At 38.8% G+C, this 24,954-nt stretch overlaps 1 protein-coding gene across 1 annotated transcript in view; it reads right to left on the minus strand.

Annotated features, from left to right (window-relative positions):
* LOC115777649 (whirlin-like) overlaps window positions 1–24,954 on the minus strand; it is a 138,203-nt gene that overhangs the window by 33,596 nt on the left and 79,653 nt on the right. Inside the window, exon 5 of the mRNA XM_030725580.1 lies at window positions 12,711–12,747. Coding sequence (XP_030581440.1) covers window positions 12,711–12,747 — 37 coding nt within the window. The remainder of the gene's footprint in view (window positions 1–12,710; window positions 12,748–24,954) is intronic.

Below are 24,954 nucleotides of genomic sequence, written 5' to 3' on the forward strand. Positions count from 1 at the left end.
ACCCATCCGGTCTCTGCATCATTTTTAATCCAATGTACTAAAGTGCGTAACTGAGCAGCCCAATAGTATTTCTTAAAACCTGGTAATGCTAGTCCTCCTTTTTGTTTGGATAATAGCAATGTTTTGAGCCTAATTCTGGGTCTTTTATTCTGCCATATATGCTGTCTGATCAGTTTGTCTAGATTTTTAAAAAACTTATTTGGCAGCTGTATGGGTAAGGACTGAAAGAGAAAAAGAAATCTAGGAAGGACATTCATTCGGATTGATTCTATCCGACCTAGCAGACTCAGTGGTAATATCTCCCATCTGGCTATATCTGCTTTGAGTTGAGACATGAGTTTACCATAGTTAGCTTTTAATAAGTCATTATTTTTAGTGGTAATAACAACTCCCAGGTACCTAAATCCAGTGGTTGTTTGATGGAATGGAGCAATACTGTTCAATTCAATAGGCCAGCCTCCTACTATCATCATGGACTCTGATTTAGTCTGGTTAATTTTATATCCTGATAGTTCTCCATAGCTCTTCAACTCCTGTAGTAAAATTGGTATTGACATCAATGGGTCTGAAATGTAAAGCATAATGTCATCCGCAAATAATGCAATCTTATGTACATTTCCTTTTTGATCGGCTATTCCTTTAATTTGGACATTTGTTCTGATCATTTCTGCCAGTGGTTCAATACTGATTGCAAATAACGGACCGGCTGAACGGACCATCAGAACCACCCTCCCCAACCTGCAGGACATTTACACCAAGCAGTGCAGGCTGAGGGCCATGAAGATCCTAAAACAGCCCAGCCACCACGGACACTCTCTCTTCTCCCTGCTCCCATGAGGCCGGCGTTACCGCTGCCTGACGACTAAGACTGAAAGGTTGAAGAAGAGTTTTTACCCACAAGCCATCCGTCTGCTCAACTCTGAGCCCTAACTGGACCATTATTGCACAGTGTAAATATTATAATTTAAAAAGTGTGTATAGTGTATAGTATATAGAGTATAGTGTATAGTGTGAATTACTTTTTTTAATTTTTATTCTTCTTATTTATATGTGTGTGTATATAAGGTTGCAGGTACAAAATACATTTCACTGTGCATTGTACTGTGTATAACTGTGCATGTGACAAATAAACACTATCTTATCTATCTAAATAATGAAGGAGACATAACATCACCCTGACGTGTTCCCCTACCAATGTCAAAAAAGCAAGAACAAAGACCATTTATTCTAACTCTAGGTTTTGGATTTTTATATAGTACTCCTATCCATTTTATAAATCCAATTTTATAAATTTATAAATTTATATATCATTGAAACCCATGTGTTTTAGTGTCATTTCCAGGTATAGCCAGTCTACCCTATCAAATGCCTTCTCGGCATCAAGGCTGAGAAGCATTGAGGGTTCCTTTCTTGCTGTGGCAACTGATTGTAAATTTAGAGTTCTTCTAATGTTATACGCACCCAGGCGTCCAGGAACAAATCCTGTTTGGTCTGGGTTTATGAGTTTTGTAATGTATTTCTGCATTCTTTTATTCAGTATAGACGTTAATATTTTGAAGTCATTACATAGCAGACTGATAGGTCGATATGAGTTACACTGTGTTGATCCTTTCCTTCTTTATATATAACAGAGACAATAGCTTCTGACCAACTCTCTGGGGGATCATTTTGTTGTAAGGCATAATTAAAAATTTTACATAAAATTGGAACCAATTGTGTAGAGAATTGTTTATAGAATTCACCTGGGAACCCATCAGTCCCAGGAGTTTTGTTATTTTTCAGCCTCTTAATGGACTCAGATATCTCCTTTGGGGTTATCGGGGAAGTCAGTTCGTCTGCCTCGGCAGGTGTCAATTTAGGGAGGTTAAGATTGCCTAGGAATTTATGTATTTTTTCTGCCTTGTTTTCCAGTTGTTGTGTCTTATAAAGATTACTATAATATGTTGCAAAGGCATTTGCAATTTCTTGTGGTTGCATTATTATAGTGTTTGTATGCATTTTACGTAGTTGAAATGCCATTAGTTTGCCTGATTTGTTCCCGAATTCGTAATACGTTCGTCCTATAAATCTAAGTGCACCTTCCGCTTTGTATGTTAACAACATATCTAATTCTCGTTTAGACTTTTGTAACGCCTTGTAATCTTCTTTACTCCCAGATTGCTGATATTTACTTTCAAAATTTTTTATGTCTTTCTCTAACTTAACTTGAGCTTGAAGACGCTGTCTCTTTACGGCTGTTGATAGTGAAATAATTTTACCTCTCAACACAGCTTTTGCTCCATCCCATAGTGTTGATAGTGACACAATTCCATTGTCATTCAATTCAAAATAATTCTTCATTTCTCTGCCTATCCTCTCCCGAATGGTAGGATCTGAGAGGAGTGAAACATTAAGCCGCCAATATTTAAAATTTTTTGTATTATCTAGTTTTAACTGAAGGGTTACTGGTCCATGGTCTGAGATTGTAGCAGGTTCAATTTGACAGGATTCAACTTTACTTATATCTTGTTTTGAAACACAAAAGAAATCAATCCTGGAGTAATTACCATGTACTCCAGATCTAAAGGTGAAGCCCCTGTTTTTTAGATGGTAATAACGCCAAGGATCTATTAGTCCCACCTCATTCATCATAGCAATCAATGCTCGAGACTTTTTAGACATTGGACTAAAATCAGGTGGGAGCTTGTCGATTTTGGAATTAAGGACATAATTAAAGTCCTCCGCTATAACTATCATTCCTTTTGCATTTCCTGCCAGTAGTAATGCTATATCTTTGAAAAACTGGGGGTTATCTTCATTTGGTGCATATATATTTAAGAATGTTATCTCTAATCCCAAAAGAGTGCCTGCGACCATAATGTACCTACCTTCATCATCATTTATTTCTTTTTCTTTAGTGAAGTAGACTATTTTGTTAAATAATATTGCCACTCCTCTTTTCTACCCAGCTGGATATGAAGCACTACAGACTAAATCAACCCAGTCCCTTTGCAATTTTTTATGTTCAATTAATGATAGATGAGTTTCTTGAATAAATGCTATGGAACATTGCATTTTTTTTAATTGCACAAGAAGTTTCTTCCTCTTGAATGGGTTGTTGAGGCCATTTATATTATAGCTAACACACTTCAAAACAGTCATATCCTACAGGTGTTCTGTAACTCTGAAAACTATGCATTAGAGGTGGTTTTTTCTTACATGAGTTTAAAGCATTTACCAGGAGCTTGAGAACAGTCATCCAAACAAGACTAAACAAAAATGAATATTTTAAATTCCAACTAAGAAATCGAACTTCCAAGTTGCCAACAGACCCCCTCCTTCCACATCTGGTGGTCTGGTCCCAATGATGATTGGGCAGAGAGGTAAGGCTAATCCTCTCCGGGTACGTTGCATTAAATGCCATATGGACTAGTATTAGTCCCTTGGTTAAGGGATATGCCCTGCCTAATTATTAGGCTATAGGTGATACAGTTATGGGTGACCCCCTACCCGCAGAACCCATTTTATAACATATAACTTATTACTTCTTATCTAACTATGATGTATCAAGAAAGCCAAATAGAACAACAGTTTATCAAGTTTGTACTCCTAATATGAACGTCCATCTTAACGGTATTTTACTCATCTTCCTCCGTCAGGAATGCCTTCAGGTCAGTCTCAGAAAGTGGCGTTGCATTTTTTTTCTTCTTTCCGCTGCGTGCACTTCGCTGAAGTTGCCATTTATCCTTTAGCAGCTCCTGTTTATATAGCTCTCCCTCATCAATCTGGACAATGATTCCCAGATCCTGCAGTGTGAGGCACGCTTCCACAAGGGTTTCGAATGTTTTCTCTCCCGTGTTTGTAGATATCTTCAGCTGCGCTGGGTATGGGCATCTTGCGCGTATTCCCTTTTCTTTAAGTTGCTTAATGACGTGACGTACTTCACCTCTCCTCCTTTGCAGGTCTGGTGAATAGTCATGATCAAAATAGATGCGCGACCCCTGGAACATGACTTCTTGCCTCCAGGCCTGTTGAAGTACCTGCTCTTTGACTGTGTAGTCCAGAAATCGCACAATGATGGAGCGAGGAGGAGCATTTGGTCTATTTGGTTTAACAGCCAGGGATCGGTGTGCTCTCTCTATATTCAGATCCATGTTCGGATGAGCCTCTAGAAGGAGCTGTTTCACAAACACTTTGACATCTTTACACTCAGTGTCTTCTGGCACCTGGTATATCCTTACATTATTCCGTCTGAGCCTGTTTTCCAGATCTTCACATTTGGCTGTCATTACAACATCTCTTTCAATTAGGTGTCGTAGTGCCCTCTCGTGGCGTTGTGCTTTAGTGTCAATATGGCTCAATTCGGATTCAATTTCCTTAATTTTTCCTTCCATCGATTCGATCCATTCTTTCATCTGGGTCATGGATTTCTCCAACTTTTCCATCGAGGCCCGCGTGTCATTGTGCTCTTGTTTGTTTTCAGCCCGCAATTCTCTGAGCTCTTTAAGAAGCATGGCGTTGTCTGTAACATTAGCTTCTTTATCATTAGCTTCCACCGCATCGGCGCTAGCTTGATTGCACGTTGTGTCTTTCTTCTCCTTTGTCGCGTCTTTTTTCATAGTGCCTTTACCTGCTCTCCCCGACGAAGCCATTCAGTGACTTTTGAGGCTGTATAGTCGTCTGGCAACTGTTGTTTAAAGAAGTAAAATGGGTATTTACTATTGGGTTATGCAGAGCAGGAAACTCACACCGCCGCCTCCTGCATCCCCCGGCCGGAAGTCCGCAAATTTCATTATATGTTTTCATTATATGTTTACATATATATGACAATAAAGTCTTCTTGATTCTTGATTCATTTGCAATGCCTGTTGTTTTTATTGTTTTTTATTTTTTGTATTTTATTTTTAATCAATTTAAAAAAAAAAAAGATGAGAAAATAAATGGCAAAATTCTGAAATGTCAAATGTAAGGTTTGGGGACTGGAATTGGCCAGTAAAGTCTTAAACCTGGCTGATTGGGTGTTTCTGGAGGCCAAAAGGAGGGAGCTACTCTAAAATGTTATAATTTTATCAATTAAGTGAAAAAGTAAAGAACAGATCCAAAACTGGCTCCTTTCCTCCCTGTTGAATTGCCATAGGCAATGTATTGTTGGATCTTGGTATCACCGTTTTATATATGTTTGTTTTTCTTTATGTTTGCTTCTACCTTTAGTCTTTAGTGTTTTTGTTTTCATTTTATTCCATGGGTATAACACATGTACCCATGTGCAAATTTAAACTGTAGGAGTCTAGAATGACTAATCATAGGCTGTGAACTTTAGCATATATTTTTCCTTGTTTTCAACCTAAATCTGTGTAAAGTGTTGATTTCAGAGCATTAATTCATTTTTATTTTTCATCTGAATAGATTGAATCATTTCTAGAATAGGGAAATTTAGACTGGGTTAAACTAATCAAGAGATCTTTAATAGGAAGACACTGAATAATAGATCTTTCAAACATACACTTCTGCTGTTAAATATGTCTCTTGGCAAATCATAGTGTGTAGATTTTAATTGGATAGTCTTTGAGTCAGGGTGTTATATTAGTGGGTAAAATCAATAAATAAAATTATGTTGAATAGTTAGACCAGATCAGACCACAGGTTCTATTCAAATTTAGATATTGACCCCAAAGACCTGCAGTTCAAGACTCAATTTTTCAAACTAAAGACAGCAGGGAAAAATCAGTACAATACAACTGGACTAGTTTTAGATACCAGTAACTGCTCCCCGCTGATAAGGAAATATGCCTTTTTACAGGGAATGTTTTGCCTCGGACTAGAACACCAGTCCGTCACACTGTGGATGGGAACATCTCAGTGTGATGGCCTGTTATCTGAGTATGAATGGCATAAAAAATCCCTGGTTTTCCAAACAGAGGACTGACATGTGGAGGATGGGAGTCTTGGGAAAATGGAATGGTGTCTGAATTAGTCCAGGTTGTAATAAAACAATCAGCCTGAAAGGGTTCTTCATGCCTAAGAGTTCCTGGTGGTGTTCCTAACAAATTTAAGGTATAGCAACAGAGATTGAGTCACTGTATGCCTTTTGGGCCAAAATTAAACAAAAATTAGATTGGGTTAATTATAATATTAAATCAGGAATGTTGATTAACCTTACAGAGCCTGATTGGGAAACTTAGTGATAGAAATGAACATGATTTGAGAGCAGAATAAAATGACAGCTGTTACTTGGGTGGTTTAGTCAGTCTAAATAATCTTTAACCATAGCAGTTCAATTCTCCAGAGCATTGTCAAAATTAGTAGAGAACTCAAATAAATAAATAAATCCTGTATCTTTAATGATGGGAAAAATGTTTTGGAAAATCAGATGGACAAATTCTAACTTTTCCTCTTGTCCTAGGGATTAGTCGCCTGGGAAAGGACATAAAAAAAAGGGGTCTGAACCTGTAAGGACAGGATCAGTTATTCAGCAAATAAATACTAATTGATTAAAGTGTGATAATAAATATTTGTTTTATGTGATGTGCTTTAAACAGATATTCTGAAGTTATGTTTGCAGAATGATCATGATCTTGTGTCTCCTGCTTTAGTCCACTTGCTTGGGATTTTTGTTTGTTTGGTCTTACTTCATAGAAAAGGAGGGTGATGTTGGGAAATAAGAGTGCTAAGAATAATTATGTCTTAGAATGCTTTTCATATGCTTCTTCATTCCTTACTGAAAAAGAGAGCTGCTCTCTCCCTCTGTCTCTGCTCAAACAAGTGTGTGTGTTTGTATGTGACCTTGTTGAAGTATAAACACAGATTACAGAACTCAGTGGCTCACAGAAATAATTTGAGAGCAACTCTGGCTTGTAATGACTTACTGTGCTTTAAAATCATGTTGTTTGTTTTCATGTTGCTTTTAGTTTTAATCAATAAGTCATTAACCATAGAGGTGTTAGATTTTCACACCGACACGGTGTGAAAAAGGAGGGAGTTGTTGGGGATTATTTTTTTTTATATATATATATATATATATATATATATATATATATATATATATATATATATATATATATATATATATATATATATATATATATATTAGACAGAGAGCAACAGATCAGAAAGTTCTTGATTAACTCCTCTGTTTCAGTGCATCTTATCTTGTTGACCAGTCACCCAACGTACAATTAAAACATCACCAACATCACCATGTTATGTTCTGTCATTAATTTGGACAAGATTTCACTGTATTGATTAAATTAGAACATCAGGAAGAAGATGTGCCTATGACTGAGAGGAGTCTGGGTCATGAAAAACCAGCTTGAACAAGACTTAATGATGAAGGACAACTCATAGCGCCCAGAGACTGTTTATGTTTAGATAACAGGCAGTATAAAATTGTTATGGTTAGACAGGAACATGGGAACATGAGAAAGAGAATGCACACTCTTACTCTGAAACCCCACATGGCCATGTGGGTATTTTTTCTGCTTCTTTAATACATTAAATGGCTTACTTTTTTAATTAAAGTGTTTCAGGTGTCTTCCTTCATAAAAAACCTGATTACCTGTCAACCCCAAGTTGCTCTCCGATGCAACCGTTGGAGTGTGAATGTGTGTGAATGTTAGATAATAAAAGCACTTAGCTTAGTTAATCATGGAAGTGCTTGTATGAATGGGTGTCAGTGGGGTGAATGTAAACGTGTTGTATAAGCGCTTTGAGTGCTCAGACAGAGTAGAAAAGCGCTATATAAGAACTAGCCCCCTTTTCTCTGAGTGCAACCAATTGTATTCAAAAGTTGCCTGATGACTGCAAATGACTAAAAAGAGTCCACCTGTGTGTAATCTAATCTCAGTACAAATACAGCTGCTCCATGACGGCCTCCGAGGTTGGTTAAGAGAATACTGGGGAGTAAACAGCATCATGAAGTCCAAAGAACACACCATACAGGTCAGGAATAAGGTTGTGGAGAAGCTTAAAGCAGGATTAGGCTATAAAAAGATTTCCCAAGCTTTGAACATCTCACAGAGCATCTCACAACTGTAAACCTACCAAGACAAGGCCGCCCACCTAAACTTACAGGCTGAAAAAGGAGAGCACTGATCAGAGATGCAGCCAAGAGGCCCATGGTGACTCTGGACGAAATGCAGAGATCCACAGCTCAGGTGGGGGAATCTGTCCACAGGACAACTATTAGTCGTGCACTGCACAAATGTGGTCTTTATGGAAGAGTGGCAAGAAGAAAGCCATTGTTAAAAGAAAACCATGAAAAGTCCCATTTGCAGTTTGCCAGAAGCCATGTTGGGGACAAACATGTGGAACAAGGTGCTTTGGTCATATGAGACCAAAATTGAACTTTTTGGCCAAAATGCAAAATGCACATCACTCTGAACACACCATCACCACTGTCAAATATGGTGGTGGCAGCATCATGCTCTGGGGCTGCTTCTCTTCAGCAGGGACAGGGAAGTTGGTCAGAGTTGATGGGAAGATGGATGGAGCCAAATACAGAGCAATCTTGGAAGAAAACCTGTTGGAGTCTGCAAAAGACTTGAGACTGGGGCGGAGGTTCACCTTCCACCAGGACAACAACCCTAAACATAAAGCCAGGGCTACAACAGAATGGTTTAAAACAAAACATATTCATGTGTTAGAATGGCCCAGGCAAAGTCCAGACCTAAACCCTATCGAGAATTTGTGGCAAGATCTGAAAACTGCTGTTCACAAATGCTTTCCATTTAATCTGAATTTCAGTCTCTAGATGTGCAAAGCTGGTGGAGACATACCCTAAAAGACTTGCAGCTGTAATCGCAGCAAAAGGTGGTTCCACACTTTTGCACACCGCACTTTTCAGTTTTTTATTTGTAAAAAATGTTTCGAATCATGTATAATTTTCTTTCCACTTCACAATTGTATACCACTTTGTGTTGGCCTTTCACATTAAATTCCAGTGAAATATATTTATGTTTGTGGTTGTAATGTAACAAAATATGGAAAAGTTCAAAGGGGTATGAATACTTTTGCAAGTCACTGTAAAGATAGCTTTAATGCCGAAGTTTCTTCCAAACAACAAAATACAACAAAACGGGACTAGACACGGGAATGCAAAACTAGGAGGCTAAGGAAAACACAGGCCAAGGGAGCACATAGCTATGAGGTAACAACACAACAAAGTACAGAGGAAAACTCCAAGCACAAATACACACTAAGGTAATTAGGCAAAATGAGAAACACAAGGGTATACACCTGAAAACAAGACAGAGGAAGCATAACTGAACGCAATGCACAAGAGACAATGTACTAGCAAATAAAAAAAGGAAATAACTAAACAGACAGAAACGCAGACTTGACATGGGTGGAGAAAGCATAAAAACTGAAACATGGAATGAAATACAAATGAACCAAGAACACAACTCAGAATATTAAACAAAGAAGGCTTGAGGATAAATAAAGAAACCAAGCCGGAATATCGCAAAGGTACAAAACTGCAAAAACTTAAATAAACCAAGAATCAGTAATATTAAACAACAGCAATTTAAAGTCCAAAACTGAAAATGCCGGGTCACAGACCCAGGATCATTGGTGTATTCTCTTAGAATAGAGGGATATGATGGTCCAATAAAAATACCATACCACCAGATTACAAAATACTAGATTTGGTCAAAATATGGAATGTTGGATACCTACATGTACCAGTTAGCATTGCAAGACCCACTGCACCACGGTCTGACAATGGGTCCAAGGTTTTCATCCTGATACCTAATGGCAGTCAGGGTACTGTTGCCTAGTCTTTAGAGCTCTGCTGCATCCCTACATGGATATGCCTCCCCAGACGATAACTGACCCAACAACAAACCAGACATTCTGAATGATGCTACAGGCAAGATAACACTCTCAAAGGTGTCACCAGACCTTTTCACATTTGTTACACAGTAATTGCTCAGTTTGATGCTGCTCTCATCTGTGAAAAGCAAAGGGTACCAGCTGTAGACCTGCCAATTCTGGCATTCTATAGTAAATGCCAATCAACTCCATGGTGCTGGGCAGTGAGCACAGGGCCCACTACAGGATGCTAGGCTCTCAGGCCACCCTTGTTTCTGATTATTTGGTTAGAGACATTCACACCAGTGGCCTGCTGGAGGTCATTTTGTAAGGTTTTGGTAGTGATCATCCTGTTCCTTCTGGCAGAAAGGAGCTGATACCAGACCTGCTGATGAGTTAAGTACCTTCAATGGCCCTGTGTAGCTCTCCGAGAGTAACTACCTGTCTCCTAGAATCTCTTCCATGCTCTTGACATTGTGCTGGAAGCAGTGATGTCAGTAATGCGTTACTCTAAATTAACAACTTTTTTTTTTTTGGTAATGAGTTATCTAATGCATTTCTATTTGCAATCTAGTAATGAGATTAAATTTACTTATCCAAGTCACTGTCCGTTACTATTTTTGTCATTTTCCTTAGTAAAAAGATATAGTTTTGCTTTCGCCTTGCATCTTGGGGAGTGACTGTGCCAAAAAGTGATCGTCTGCCATAAAGTGATTCCAATATTTCTATGTCCTTTTATGTGCAATGTCTTTGCTTATTATTGGTAAATAGAGTGCAGTCAATGTGATATATGAAGGGCTTTTATATAAAATGAAGAAATAACCTGTTTTGCAAGAATCTTTATGAGTCTGTGTTATTGTACCTACATTACAATATAAGTGCTTGTTGGGCACTTAAAATATCTTTATAGAACTGTGATGTTATATTTGTTGTGATTTCTGCAGCCCTCGTAGCCAGATTTCTGTTTAAAAATACATTTTTAATGTCAATGACAGTTTTTAACTTGATAAAAAATAAATATATAAAAGTCACTTTGCCGAAAACTGATGGAAGCCTCTACTTTGTCATAGAAATGCTATTTCTTGCTCATAATGACTTGATATAATTCATGAAAGATGTTTAACATATGTTTCACAGATTATAGGTCAACAAGTCATTTATAGCTGTTTAAATACAGACAATTACTTTTTGTCACAACACCAGCATCTGTTGAATGTAACTAATAAAGTAGTTTGTGATTTAACTAAGTTACTGTTTAAAAGGAGTAATCAGTAATCAGATTACTTTTTAAAAGTAACTATACCATCACTGGCTGGGAGACACAGCAAACCTGGCAAAAGCACATATTGATGTACCATGTTGGAGAAGTTGGACTACCTGCGCAACCTCTGTAGGGTCCATGTACCAGTAGTGACAAATGCAAAACAAAAGAAAATAATGAGGAAAGACAAAAATGTCAGTGGCCTCCAACTGTAAAACCATTCCTGTTTTGGGGGTTGTTTCATTGCTGCACATCTAGTGTACCAGCAGATGAAACTGATTAATAATCCCCTCTGGTACTTGATTGACCAGATCAAAAGATCAGCCCAGAAGTTTGATGTGATGCTATACTCTGATAAAGTGTTCTTTTATTTTTTTGAGCAGTGTACCCCAAATATTGCAAATATTTCCTTCTACTTTGGGTGAGATGATACAGTGCACAAATAACCCAATGCCCATAACCTGCTGGGGGGGGGGGGGGGGGGTGTTCCCATAACGCACTGTTTCTTTTAATTCACCTTATTTACTTTGTTTCTACTCTACTCTGCGTTTAATCATTAATTACTATTAATCTCTGGCTCTCTTCCACAGTGTGTCTTTTGTCCTGTCTCTCTCTCCTCAGCCCCAACTGGTCGCGGCAGATGACTGCCCCTCCCTGAGCCTGGTTCAGCTAGAGGTTTCTTCCTGTTAAAAGGCAGCTTTTCCTTCCCACTGTCACCAAGTGCTGGCTCATAGGCAGTCATTTTGACTGTTGGGTTTTCTCTGTATTATTGTAGGGTCTATACCCACAATACAAAGCGCCTCGAGGCAACTCTTTGTTGTGATTTGGTGCTATATAAATAAAACTGAATTGAATTGAATTGCACTGCACTGCATTGCATTGCATTGCACTGAATTGAATTGAATTGAATTGAACTGAATTTAATTGAATTTAATTGAATTGCATAAGAACCAGCCCTTTTACCATTTACTTCCACCATGCTGCACATGTTGTAATGTAGGGCACTCTCTCTACCTAATACAGTCACATATCATATATTGTTGGTTTCAGAACAATCAGAACCTTCCAACAAACCTCTACTTGGCACTTTTAGAAAATCTCAGCAAAAATGATCAAAAAGTATTTGAATACAATCATCACATATTCTTATATTTGAAATTTCTGCCTATTGCACTTTTGTGGTTGTAAGGCTGTTTTCCACAGTGTATCAAGGTATTGTCATTCTGTTTTTCCAGACCTGGTGAGGAACCCCATGTCCACTGTCACACCCAATTAGGGATGAATCAGAGCTTCAATTATGAAATTACACGAGTTCAGGTGGCGCTTGTCCCATTCGTCTTGGCTTTATTTAGCAGTTTTTGGTTTTTTTTCTTTTTCATTTGTATGGTGTTCCACAATAAATGTAACTTAACCACTTTTGATGTCTAATGTTTTTTATACAAGAATTTATTCCATAAATGAAAATATGAAAAACAATTTTGTGCTGTGTTCTGCCTCTGGTAGGGGTATTTTGAAATTTTGGTAGCATTTCCACTGCACCATTTGTCCTGTTTCAATGAAGATATATCATGTTTGTGCACACAATACATCAGTGAAGTAGTCTATAATTTTAAGCAGACAGTGTTTACAGCAGGCAGTGATGGACTGCTAACATTCTTACCTTTCCTAATACAGGTGTAGCTCTGGCTGAAGATGGTCTGCAAGTAAAGAAACAAAACAAAAAAGTTAGCTTTTTTTTTTTTTTAAGAAAACCCAAATAATCTACAATCTATCAAATAATCTATCTGTAATAATAGTTGGATTGAAACCAGTACAGTCAAATCATCAACATAAATTGTTCTGGCCTTCACAACTGAAAACACTGAAAACATCACCATTACAGCCTACCCTAGTCTTGGGCAACCTGACATAAATGAAGTATAGAGCTTGCCTGCTACTGTCTTGGATTTCAGAGACAGTGGCAAGCAAGCAAATTTATAACTTCCCCAAATTCTTAATCAGGGCCAGGATCAGGGCCATTAAGGCCGGGAAACAGCTGAATAGAGAGAGGGGGAGATACCAGGGAATCTCCACACATCGCTTTGCTCTTAAACATGATTTTCTGAGGCAGGAAAATGTCATTGGCCCATGTTCTGAACCCTGCAACCAGAGCCACTCTCAGTGATGCATCTACCATTAGAAGAGATATGACCACTGAAAAAAATATGCCAGTGTTTCTGTTGTTTATAATTTCTAATCACGTGTTTTCAACCTTTTCAGGCTACATATTCCCAAAGCATCTGTCATGTTCCAAAAGCATCTGCCAAAGACCCAGAATAACCAAAGAGTAATAATAGATGTCCTAGTAGAAACTGGTGAGTAAAAAATGCTTCTGTCAGAAAGGAGGTAAGGCGAGGCAGTATAAAAAATGTCATGGTCCTGGGCTATTGCCTAGTGTTTTGTGTTTTTTTTTTCTTTAATATTCTGTTTAATGTATTATGTTGTATTTCTTATTTTGTGTTTCAGGTCATGCTGGTATCTTGTATTTGTGTTTAATGTTTACCCTCTGTCCTTGTATCAAGTTTGTGTGTCTTAGTCCTGTCTGTGTTTCCACTTCCTGTTTTATTTTGCCATACCTTGGTCCTTGTGCTTTGGGTTTAGTTTTGCTTCCTGTGTTTCTCCCTCCCTCCCATTGTCTCATTACCTAGATTGTATATATTATCTCTGTTCTTGTTAGTTCCTTATCAGGTCGTTGTCGTCCATCTCCTTTGTGGTGGTGTGTTTGTTATTACATGTCTTAACAAAAATATTCTATGTACAGGATTCTACCCTTTGTTTGCCCAGGAAGGGTTTTGCCCTTTTGTTCTTTGGTCTTGACAATAAAAGACATTTTACCTCACGTCTGCTTATGGAGTTCTGCTTTGGTGTCCTATTCTGCCTGTCACACCGCCCTTACACAACAGTAGAGGAGTTTTCAATTGCAGTTTTTTTTGGTCAATAATATCTTAGAGAGGCAGAGTTTCTCAGAAGTAAAAGTGGGCAAAGGTTCACCAATCTGCAAAAACCTGCATCTACAAATTGTGGAACAATTTCAGAAAATTGTTCCTCAGTGTAAAATTTTGAAGACTGTGAATATAACATCATTGTCTGTGAACACAGTTCATGGTGCCATCCACAAATGCAGGTTAAAGGTCATAAGCCTCCATTTTTGATGGTATGGGGGTATGGTATGGAATGGTCAGCTTGCACGTCTGGAAGTGCACCATCAGTGCTGAAAGATATATACAGGATTTAGAGCAACTCATGCTCACATTCAGACAATGTCTTTTTCAGGGAAGATCTTGTATATTTCAGCAAGACGATGCATGGCCTTGTAGAAGAGCTTGGGAGCTGAACTGGCTTGTCTGCCGTACAGAACTTTCAGCAATTGAAAACATTTTGCATATCATGAAATTGAAAATAAGACAAATAATACCCAGAACTATTGAGAGGCTATATCATAGTGATGGGAATTTCCGCTCGTTTCAGAGAGCTGGCTCTTTAGGCTCGGCTCTCAAAGAAGAGCCAGCTCTTTCAGCTCCCAAGTGGCTCCTCAGATTTTACTTTAAAAAATGTGTCAAATTAATTACTGATGTAAAAGCATACATTATATCAAATGTTTCTTTATTTACTCGACATAGAATAGAGTGCCCCAAATACAAATTATAAAACAAAAGACTGGCACTCAAAAAACCAAGGGCCTTTGAAGGGTTGATCCTGTTTCTCCTACCTGATATGACCTTCTCTGTTTTGTTCTTCTAATTGCACTGATGGATAAACAGTTCATATATATCTGTGCAGGTTGTTTGTGGAGCCTGCTTGATATGAAATTTTAACTTTGCAGTCTACACTCTGCCTGTCTATCACATTAAAATGTGTCCAAACTTTATTATGTTTTCTGTCAATTATTTTCCTCACCATTCCCACGTGTACCCTCTATGTAAAGCGCAACTTCCTCAAGCTCTTTCCTGTCTCCGAGCAAACTTTGCAGGAATCTCTCCCTCTCTGGCATTTGTGTACTCACTGTGCAGTGTGTCCATGGCCCCTCCCCTCCCGCTCAGTGTAGATGCACAGATGCTGCCACCCAACTCAACCAATCACAAAAAAAAGAACAAAAAGAAAAAAGAAGCGGCTCACAATCAGGAGTTGATGCCTGTCATTCTCTTCAAAGAGCCGGCTCTCAGAGCTGGATCGTTCACGTTCACCCATCACTATTACAGGTGCTGGTCATAAAATTAGAATATCATGAAAAAGTTGATTTATTTCAGTAATTTCATTCTAAAAGTGAAACTTGTATATTATATTCATTCATTACACACAGACTGATATATTTCAAATGTTTGTTTCTTTTAATTTTGATGATTATAACTGACAACTAATGAAAACCCCAAATTCAGTATCTCAGAAAATTAGAATACTGTTAAAAGGTTCAATATTGAAGACACCTGGTGCCACACTCTAATCAGCTAATTAACTCCAAACACCTGCAAAGGTCTTTAAATGGTCTCTCAGTCTAGTTTTGTAGGCTACACAATCATGGGGAAGACTGCTGACTTGACATTTGTCCAAAAGCCACCATTGACACCTTGCACAAGAAGGGCAAGACACAAAAGGTCATTGCTAAAGAGGCTGGCTGTTCACAGAGCTCTATGTCCAAGCACATTAATAGAGTTGCAAAAGAAAGGAAAAGATGTGGTAAAAAAAAGTGTACAAGCAATAGGGATAACCGCACCCTGGAGAGGATTGTGAAACAAAACCCATTCAAAAATGTGGGGGAGATTCACAAAGAGTGATGAAAGTAAAGTTTGCATTTCCTTTGGAAATCAAGAATCCCAGAGTCTGGAGGAAGAGAGGAGAGGCACAGAATCCATGTTGCTTGAGGCCAAGTGAAAAGTTTCCACAGTCAGTGATGGTTTGGGATGCCATGCCATCTCCTGGTGTTGGTCCAAGGTCAATGCAGCTGTCTACCAGGAAGTTTTAGAGCACTTCATGCTTCCTGCTGCTGACCAACTTTATGGAGATGCAAATTTCATTTTCCAACAGGAGTTGGCACCTGAACACAGTGCCAAAGCTACCAGTACCTGGTTAAAGGTTGTGGGGTGGCTGTAGCTCAGTAGGTAGAGCAGGTCACCTACTGATCGGAAGGTCAGGGGTTCAATTCCTGGCTACTCCAGGCTACATGCCAATGTATCCTTGGGCAAGATACTTAACCCCAAGTTGCTCTCCGACCGTTCCGTCGGAGTGTGAATGTGTGTGGATGGTATAAAATTAAAAAGCACTTAGCTTAGTAAACATGGAAGTGCTTGTATGAATGGGTGTGCATGGGTAAATGTAAAAAACGTGTTGTATAAGCGCTTTGAGTGCTCTGACTGAGTAGAAAAGCGCTATATAAGAACTAGTCCATTCACCATTTAAACGACCATGGTATTCCTGTTCTTAATTGACCAGCAAACTCACCAGACCTGAACCTCATAGCAAATGGGCTACTGTGAAGAGGAAGATGCGATACGCCAGACTGAGCTGAAGGCCACTATCAGAGCAACCTGGGCTCTCATAACACCTGAGCAGTGCCACAGACTGATCGACTCCATGCCACACCGCATTGCTGCAGTAATCCAAGCAAAAGGAGCCCCAACTAAGTATTGAATGCTGTACATGCTCATACTTTTCATGTTCATACTGTACTTTTCAGCTGGCCAACATTTCTAAAAATCCTTTTTTTGTATTTGTCTTAGTTAATATTCAAATTTGCAGAGATAATGAATTTGGGATTTTTATTAGTTGTCAGTTATAATTATTAAAATTAAAAAAATAATCATTTGAATTATATCAGTCTGTGTGTAATGAATGCATATAATATACAAGTTTCATTTTTTGAATGGAACTACTGAAATAAATCAACTTTTTCATGATATTCTAATTTTATGACAAGAATGGGACAAGAATGGGACAAGAATGGGACAACGCTCCATCCCTTAAGTGAACTAACTAGTTTCCTTAGTTCCCAGACTGTTCTTAAAAGAAGATGGTATCCTACATGGTGGCAAACATGGCTGCCAACAAATTCAAAATAAGCCATTATTTTTCTTAAAATGGTACATGTTTCTCAGTTAAAACATTTGATAAGTTTCTATATTGTACTATATGTTCCTATTGTGAATAAAAGATGCGTTTAAGAAACATAAATCCTTGCAATCTGTTTTCATTTACATTTTACCCTGCATCCCAACTTCTTTGGAACTGGCATTATACATCATTGGTTGCCTGAAAAGAAAGAGCAATAGCAACTTTGTCTTTCTGATAGTGACACATAGTTTCACATCACACGTGAGTTATAGAAAAAACTTGGTATGGTAGTCACTGTATATACTTGTCTTTGAGACATCATCAAATTATTCTGGAGAACACAGACCACTGAAACCAGTTCCTCTCTTTCTGGGGTAGTTGTGGCTCAGGCCGTAGAGCAGGTCATCTACTAATCGGAAGGTTGGTGGGTCAATTCCTGGCTGTTCCAGTCTGCATGCCAAAGTGTCCTTTGGCAGGATACTGAACCCCAAGTTGTTCTCCAATGCAACCGTGGAAGTGTGAATGTTAGACAGAAAGCGCTTTGAAATGGGGCTTATATGAATGTGTGCATGAATGGGTTAATGTAAGATGTGTTGTATTAAGTGCTTTGAGTGGTTAACTAGAGTATAAAAGGACTAGTCCATTTTACCTTTCTAGGCCTCACCTCCACTAATTGGATTCATTGTTTATACCATTGGTGTCTTTATGAGGATTTGAATGAGTTATGAGATTAACATTTTGGCTTCCTGTGTTTACAGACTATCCAAGTTTGAAAAAAACAACATGGTGACAGCCAAAACACTAATGATAAATTGTGGCTAAGTTCATCCTGCTCATCTATGGTAAGGATATGTTATTTTCGGTTACATTTGGCTACATTTTTGATGGGGTACAACCACATAATTAGGTTTAGGCATTATGGTAGGTTAAGGAAAAAAAAAATCACAGTATAGTTTTGGTACGACTATTCAAAAATTATGCTTAATTGTACGTATTGTGTTGAAATATAATAGGAAGAGTCCTACTCAAGCATCTAAATGTAAGAAGTTGAGTTTGACAATATAGGACACCTTGGGTGTATCACTGACAAAAGGAGGTACATTGCCTCCTCAATAAACCTTCTAAGCTGCACCATTGGAGTTGGCCTATTGCTTCTGATCGAGGAAGATTCAATTGACGAGTGAGCTGCAATCAGCCCACATTAGACACACACAGTCTCTTACATGGGATAAACAGAGTTTTAAAAAGAGTGAATAAAAAGAAACACTCCTTTTTGGCCTACAATTATGACTCTAGTCGTAACTGTAGGCTTTAAGCTTTAAGCTTAGTTTTAAAAATAGAGAGGGTGTCTGTCTCCTAAATCCAAATTGGGAGCTGGTTCCACAGAAGAGGGACCTGAAAGCTGAAGGCTCTGCCTCCTATTCTACTCTTAAGTACAACTAACTCTTTCTCTTTCAAGAATGTTTAAGTGAAAAGGAAGGCTGGAGATTGGCCTATAATTAGCTAAGACAGCTGGGTCAACTGATGGATTTTTTTTTTTTTTTATACTCTTTATTTAACATTTTTCATTACAATAAAACATACAACACACACTGAACTTGGGGCACTGATTCTTAGTTAAGTATATATATACATTACAAGATATTACACCTAGTTATGCTTCCTTGCTCTTGTATGTTAACCATTTAGACCAACGTTTATTGTAAGAATGTCCTTTCATACGTAAAAGAAATGTCAGTTTTTCCATAGAATGAATCTCCTCCACGACGTCCCTCCAGTGGTCCAGCTGGGGGGGGAGTGTCTTTAGCCAAGATCGTGTAATTGCTTTTTTGCTAGCAATTGATAGAATTTTAAAAAGGTACTCATCCTCTTTTTGAAACAATTCTCCAGATATCAGCCCCAACAGAAAAATTCTAGGATCTTTGGGGATGACATACCCCAAAATTATCCCAGTAGTCTGACAGATTCCATCCCAGTAAGCTGCCAACTTTGGGCAGGACCAAAATACATGAGAATGATTGGCGTTCCGATATCCACATTGTCTCCAACATTGCTGTTCTTCCCCTCTATATCTACTAGTAATTTGCGGTGTAATAAAGTATCTAATTAAACACTTCCATCCAAATTCCCTCCATCTTTTAGAACTGGTAGACGTCTGTTGTGCCACACACATAGAAAGCCAAGCATCCTCTGTAATTTTTACTCCCAATTCCCTTTCCCATTTAGACTTAATATTCAAGGTGTTATTTCCATTATGTTTCTGCAACCCCTTATATAGTTTGGAAACAGTTTTGCATGGGAGGTGCGTATAAGCATTTGCAAAAATGTTCACAATAGTATTACCTTCTGGAGGAACACCTTTTTTAATTTTTGAATTGTAAAAGTGCCTGACCTGGAAATATTTAAATAAATCTCTATTCTCAAGGTTGTAATCCCTTTTCAGTTGCTCAAATGTTTTAAAAGTGTTACCTTCTACAAACTGGCACAAAGCCACAAGCCCTCTATCTTTCCAATCTAAAAAAGAAGAATCTAATTCTCCTGGTCGGAAATTTGAGTTACAGGAGGGCCACATCAGAAGTCCAGTGACATCTGCCAATCTGTACCTATCAACCACTTCTTTCCAGATTAACAACGTATCTTCAACTATACCATTCCCATTTTTGTCTGTAACTATTTTACCTCCCAGACGTGTCTGAGGTTGGGCCCCACCCTGGCTAAGTTCAATCTGTTTCCATCTAGTCTCCATTTCCAAGGAGCACCAGCAGACCATGAATCTCATCTGAGATGCGTAATAGTATTCTCTCAAATTTGGAAGAGCCAGACCCCCCTGGTCCCTATTAATTTGGAGTGTTTTAAATTTTACTCTTGGTCTGGTCCCGGACCAAATAAATCTGGAGATCAATCTGTCCCAGGCATGAAACTGTGCGCTAGATATTCTAGTAGGCAATGACATGAAAAGATATAAAAATCGAGGAAGTAGATTCATCCTCACTATTTCCATTCTAGCTGTGAAGTCCAACAATAACCTTGCCCAGGCTGTCAAATCTTTTTGTATGTTTTCAGTAAGATTATCAAAGTTCAAACTAAATAACTCATCCAAGTCTCGAGAAATGAATACTCCTAAATATTTTAGCTTTTTGGCATCCCACCTAAGTCCATATGTCTTTCTTATAAATTTACTAGGTGAGTAGTTAATTGTCAGAACCTGTGTTTTTGTGATGTTTAGACTGTAGCCCGACAGTTGACCAAACTCAGTTAATGCTGACATAACTCTGGGGAGCGTTGTATCTGGATTTTGGAGGTATGTGATTACATCATCTGCAAAGAGGGCAATCTTGTGTTCTATATTTGCAAAACTAACTCCCTTTATCCCATCATCCTCTCTAATGGCCTGTGCCAAGGGTTCAATGAATATTGCAAAAAGCGATGGGCTTAGACAACATCCCTGACGGGTTCCTCTGTGTAGTTGGAAGCTGTTTGTTAGGTGCCCATTGATTTTTACCCTGGCCCGTGGTTCATCATAAAGTGATCGCAAGCACCTAATAAACTGGTTATTAAAGCCCAGGCGCTCTAGTACCTTATATAAAAAAGTCCAGTTGACCCTATCAAAGGCTTTTTCTGCATCTAAACTAATTAATGCGGCACTGAGGCCCTGCTTTTTAGCTTGGTCTAATATATGCAATGTTCGTCTTATGCTGTCATGGGTTTGTCGGCCTTTGATGAATCCCGTCTGGTCTTCATGTATTAGGTCTAACAAATAATACTCCATTCTCCGAGAAATTATTGATGTAAAAATTTTATAGTCGACATTCAGAATTGAGATTGGGCGATATGATTCGCAGTATTCAACATTTTTCCCTTCTTTAGGGAGGACCGATATTACAGCCTCTCTCCAAGATGGTGGGATCTCAGCTCTGCTCAATGTCCAGTTCAAAGATTCAAGCAGGGCAGGAGATAGCTCCTTCCTGAACGTCTTGTACCATTCATTTGGGAACCCATCGCTACCTGGGCACTTATTACTTTTCAAATGTCCAATAACTGTATCTAATTCTTCCTGTGTGATGGGGGCAGTTAGAGTTTTGTTTTGGGTTAGACCTAGTGAAGGTAGATCCAAAGATGCCAAATAATTATCAATATCAGTTATGTTAACTGATCTTGGGGCAGAATATAGTGTTTTAAAATAATTTTCAAAGGTCTTATGTATTTTATCCATGTCATAGGTTAAATTACCATCAGAGGGTTCTCTAATTTTGGTAATCGAATGCTTCAAATGGTGTTTACGAAGTTGTCTGGCTAAGATCCGGGTAGCTTTTGGGCCTGATTCGTAGAATGTTTGTTTGCAGAATCTTAATTTTTCCTCAAGTTCCTCGAATATCATATCGTTTATTTTGTTTTTAGTTTTTGTTATTTGTTCTAAAAATTCTCCATTGTTAGTCATTTGCTGTTTTAGTTCTAAGTTCCTCAGAGTTTTTTCCAGTTCATCGTATTTTAACCTCTTTATTTTTTTGAGGTAAGCAGTTCTAGAAATTAGTCTCCCTCTCATTACTGCCTTGACCGTGTCCCAAACTAAGGTGGGATTTACCTGCCCATTATTATTGTCTTTTACACATTCCGTTATTTCTTTTCTAATCTCCTTTGTTGTGGATTCATTATTAAGAATACCTATATTTAAGCGCCATAATGTTGTTTTAGGCCTACTAGTCAGACAGATGGACAAATAGATAATATTGTGGTCTGAAATATCAGATGTTCCAATTAAGCATTCCTTCACTTTAGATCTATCAATGGTGTTCATCAGAAACAGGTCAATCCTGGAGTGGACTTTGTGGGTAGAAGAGAAATGGGTAAATTCTCTTTCTTTAATATGGAGACCCCTCCAGACATCAAACAGGCCCATCTCCCTGATCAGGATATTTAGGTCTTTTGACCTACCAGTTTTTTGTTTCTTATGGCTTGTCGTATCTAGAGCAAAATTAGGGATTGTGTTCCAGTCTCCAGCACAAATAAGAACTCCTTCGCTAAGTGAGATAATGATGTCAAAGAACGTTTTTAAGAAAGTCCTGTCGCTCTCTGGCGGTACATATACATTAACTATCGTGACCACAACATTATCAATTCTCCCCTTTATAATAACAAATCTGCCCTCTTTATCTCCCTTCTCAGATATCAATTCAAAGTTCAGTGAATTAGAAATCAGGGTGATTACCCCCCTCTTTCTACTGTTTCTACAAGAGCTATAAAACGTGTTTAAGTAACCAAGTGACTTAAATTTGTCATGTTCTTGTTTAGACATATGTGTCTCTTGTAGAAGAGCAATTTGTATCCCATCTTTCTTCAATTTGGCTAAGACCCTTTTTCTTTTCACTGGACTATTCAAACCGTTTACATTCAAGGAAGCAATTTTTAAATTATATGACAGTATTGTACATAAATACCTTGACTGATTTGGCCCCTGAATCCAAAACACGAACAGTAACAAAACAAAACAGTAACAAACTGACTTCCAAGGTGAGGAGAAGCTCCTTCTTCTCGCTCTTGACCCCGTTGGCAAGTCGAGGGTTAAACCTCTCAAACTGAGAGGGCCCAAAAAGGACGGTAGAAGCGCCTTTGGGAAAAAACACGTCCATCCTATTAGTCCAACGTAGAAAAAAGATAAACAGTGACCTCTCCCACGAAGTAGTAAATCAGAGCCTAGTCAAAATAATACTGCATTATGTCATGTTGTTCTGCCTATTTTCATTCGATCATGCTCCGCTGGAAATCCTGTAGTTTGTTCTTGGCTCTCAGCGCCACCGCAGCGCCGCTGTTATCCACCGGCTGCCAGCCCAGCAGCTCCCGAAGCTTCCACTCCGCTCTGGAAACACCGTCAGCTATCGCCGGTTCCTCCGCCTGGATTCCGCGTCTCTTCAGCTCGTTGTAGGCTTCCCGGGCGCTGGAATATGTGCGAGTTCCTGATTCCCAGTGGATCCTTATGTTGGTAAACGGTGTTTGAAAGCGGATGCCTTTCACTTTGAGCGCTTTCTTGATAGCGTTATATTCTCTGCGCTTCTTCACTATCTCGGGTGCATAATCGTGGTCGAAGTGAATAATTGAAGAGCCCACCTGGATCTTGCCTTTTTTCCACACTTCTCTTAAGATCTTTTCCTTTGTGGAAAATTCCAGAAAGTTGACAATAATAGCCCTCGGTGGTGATTCGGGTGGGGGTTTACTTGTCAGAGTGCGATGTGCGCGCTGTATTTTCAAGTCCAGGTCCTCCGGTAGTTGTAGCTGGCTTCTCAAAAGCGTTTCGATATACTGTGTAGTGGAGTTCCCCTCCTGACCTTCTGGCACCCCAAATACACGAACGTTGCTTCTTCTGGAACGGGACTCTAAATCAAGCACTTTAAGCTGTGTTTTCCTCTGTTGTTCGATGCAGAAGCACAGCGCCTCCGTTGCCTCCTTTGCCCAGGTCTCTACTTGATGAACGCGGGCCTCCGCCTCATCAACACGCTCTGCCAGGCCCTGTACTTCAGTGGCGATATTGTCCAGCTTACCGTTGATCTCATGTCCCAGATGGTCGATATTTTGTTGTAGCTTTGCATTATCCCCCTTTAAGGCAGTCTTCAAATCGTCGATAGCCTTAAGAATTCCTTCCGAGTCCATGTTCGTTCCAGTGCTTTCAGCGTCTGAGCTAGCCACGTTGTCGTTAGCTTGTTTCAGGCACATGGTAGCCTTAGCTACTAGGGCACTTTTATCCTGAGCTTTAGGCATTTTTGTCGATTTTTTATGGCTCGACATGTTTCCCCTCCCGTTCATAAATTATTTTATCGAAACCGTGAGCGGATTAACGAGTTTTGAACGGAATATTTTGAAGTTAAGGTGGGAGAGAGGCTCTAACGCACCCGTCTACTCCATTTGCTCCGGAAGTCCCCCAACTGATGGATTTTTAAGTAATGGTTTAATTACTGCCACCTTGAAAGTCTGTGGTAGATAGCCAACTAATAAAGGCAGACTGATTATATTTCAGATTGAAGCATCAATAATTGGAAATACTTCTTCGAGCAATCTAGTAGGAATGGGATCTAATAACCACATTGATGGTTTGGAGGAAGTAACTATTGAAGAATTCATCACAACACAGAAACAGTATTAGTGAGTTTACAAATGGTCTTCTTATGGCCTCTGACAGTGGACTTGTATCTGTGCTTGTCCTGCTAGACCTCAGTGCAGTGCTTGATACTGTTGACCATAATGTTTTATTACAGAGATTACAGCATGCCATAGGTATTAAAGGTACTGTGCTCCAGTGGTTCAAATCATTTTTAGTGAATAGACTCCAATTTGTTCATGTAAATGGGGAGTCTTCTTCACACAGTAATTATGGAGTTTCACCAATTCTATTTACACTATACATGCTTCTCTTAGGCAGTATTATTAGAAAGCATTGCATCCATTTTCATTGATATGCAGATGATACCCAGCTTTATCTATCCATGAAGCCATCAATTAGTTAAACTGCGGGAATGTGTTAAAGTCATAAATGCCTGGATGACCTCTACTCTACTGGTTTTAAATTTATATAAAACTGAAGTTTTGTACGTGGCTCTACAAGTCTTAGAAACAGTGTCTAGCCAGTCATTTTTGACCAGCATATGTCCTTCAATGCACATATTGTGTAGGTCAGTTTTCTTGAATTTGTGTAATATCTCTGAAATTAGAAACATCATGTCTCAGAGTAATGCTGAAAAGCTAATTTATGCATTTATCAATTCATTACTATCAGGCTGTCCTAAGGTTCCCCGGAACCCGGAACCTTTTTTTTTTTTTTTTCCCAAGATGGC

This window comes from Archocentrus centrarchus, unplaced genomic scaffold (assembly GCF_007364275.1).
Source record: "Archocentrus centrarchus isolate MPI-CPG fArcCen1 unplaced genomic scaffold, fArcCen1 scaffold_63_ctg1, whole genome shotgun sequence".
NCBI classification, from domain to species: Eukaryota; Metazoa; Chordata; class Actinopteri; order Cichliformes; family Cichlidae; genus Archocentrus; species Archocentrus centrarchus.